Here is a 1,331-nt window from a genome sequence, read left to right on the forward strand (position 1 = left end):
ATCACCCAACCTCTCCGAGCATCAAGCCCCAGCTGGTTTCCCTTTGCTAGTGGCGGTGGGGAGCTGCGGGTGCTGCGGTGCCAATGTCTCAGACCCATCCAGCCTGTTTGCGGGACAAGCGGCTAAATTAGCCTGTTTCCTTCCCTAACCACAGCTTCCTGGGGGGGGGGGAGTCGGTCTCACCAGGGTCCCTGCACCCTGGTGGGGTGGGATTCCCCTGGGGCAGGGGGATATTTAGAAATTCTGATGCACCACGACCTTTCCCCGCTGTTTTTGCTCCCCTCTTCCAGCATCCTGGGCATACGAGCGGTGGAGCCACCAGAGCCTGAGATCACCGAAGAGGTGGAACCGGGTGTAAAGGTCTTCTCCAGCAGCGCCGGGGCTCAATGGGGCCCCCGCCAAGCCCAGGTGGGACCGGAGGAGGACCGTGACCACCTCCACCACCCCCAGGATGATGTCGGGGAGGCCGATGCCAGCAGGCCACCCTGGAAGCTGTCCCTGGAGGTACAGAACGGCCCGGAGGAGGACCGCGACCATCTCCACCACAGCTGAGTCGATATGTGCCCGGGCTGCAAAATAAGGGGCGGAAGCCACCCCTGGGGGTTTCTGAGGGGACTCGCCCCTCCCTACCCACCCATGAGCCCCCCCAATAAACCCATTCCCCCCCTCCACATCCCGGTGGGCTCCTCGTTGCCGCCAGAAACCTATCACTAAGTGCAGGGCCCCCAAATCTGGGGAAACCCCCTCCTTGGGCTCACCCCGAGACCCCTGGCAGGGTGAGGATGATGCCTCAGGGTGGGGGACTCAGCTCGTCACCCCAGCCTCAGCTCAGCCCTGGTGGGGCTGAGGCTGGGCAAACTCAGCACATTGGTGTTGTGCCCAAGAAGGTGCCGCAGACTGTCCCCTCCCCAGGGGACACACGGACCTGTTGCTCCACGAGGCTGCTCTTGCCCAGCCCAGCGTCGGAGAGCAGCGTGATGGAGTGGGGGGTGAACCCCAGCACTTCCCAGGTCAGGAGGGACCCCACAGCAAGGACGCCCATCTCCCGGCAGCGCCAGGAAAACCTTTTAATAGCGATGACAAAGGTGGTCCCCGCTGCTGCCTGTCTCACCCCAGGTAAGCATCGCTCGCCAGTGGGTCCCGGACCCCCCTCCGCAGGGGGACGCAGGGGGCTGATGGGCAGCAGGTGGCTGCGGGGACCGGCACCTGGCTTAGCTGTCGGTGAAGTTCGCCTTGCGCTTCTCCACAAACGCCGTCATCCCCTCCTTGCGGTCGTCCTGCGAGGAGCGGAGAGGTGAGGGGGGGCGGTGGGGTGCGGCAGGCTCGCCATC

General features: G+C 64.6%; 2 protein-coding genes across 3 annotated transcripts in view; one reads left to right on the top strand and one right to left on the bottom strand.

Annotated features, from left to right (window-relative positions):
• PRAP1 (proline rich acidic protein 1) overlaps nt 1–635 on the top strand; it is a 1,017-nt gene extending 382 nt beyond the window's left edge. For both annotated transcript variants that reach the window (XR_004841839.1, XM_035893082.1), the window contains one exon: nt 291–635. Coding sequence is in view for 1 of the 2 variants with exons in the window: in XM_035893082.1 (XP_035748975.1) it covers nt 291–552 (262 nt within the window). In the remaining variant the exon portion in view is untranslated. The remainder of the gene's footprint in view (nt 1–290) is intronic.
• Nucleotides 636–1,107: 472 nt separating this feature from the next.
• The window catches only part of ECHS1 (enoyl-CoA hydratase, short chain 1), a gene marked incomplete at its 5' end in the record, with an annotated part of 13,638 nt that continues 13,414 nt past the window's right edge, over nt 1,108–1,331 (bottom strand). Inside the window, 1 exon segment of the mRNA XM_035893085.1 lies at nt 1,108–1,277. Within this exon segment, the coding sequence (XP_035748978.1) occupies nt 1,108–1,277 (170 nt within the window).

The sequence above is a fragment of the Egretta garzetta genome, unplaced genomic scaffold, assembly GCF_000687185.1.
Source record: "Egretta garzetta isolate BGI_Z169 unplaced genomic scaffold, ASM68718v1 scaffold234, whole genome shotgun sequence".
In the NCBI taxonomy this organism is placed as follows: domain Eukaryota; kingdom Metazoa; phylum Chordata; class Aves; order Pelecaniformes; family Ardeidae; genus Egretta; species Egretta garzetta.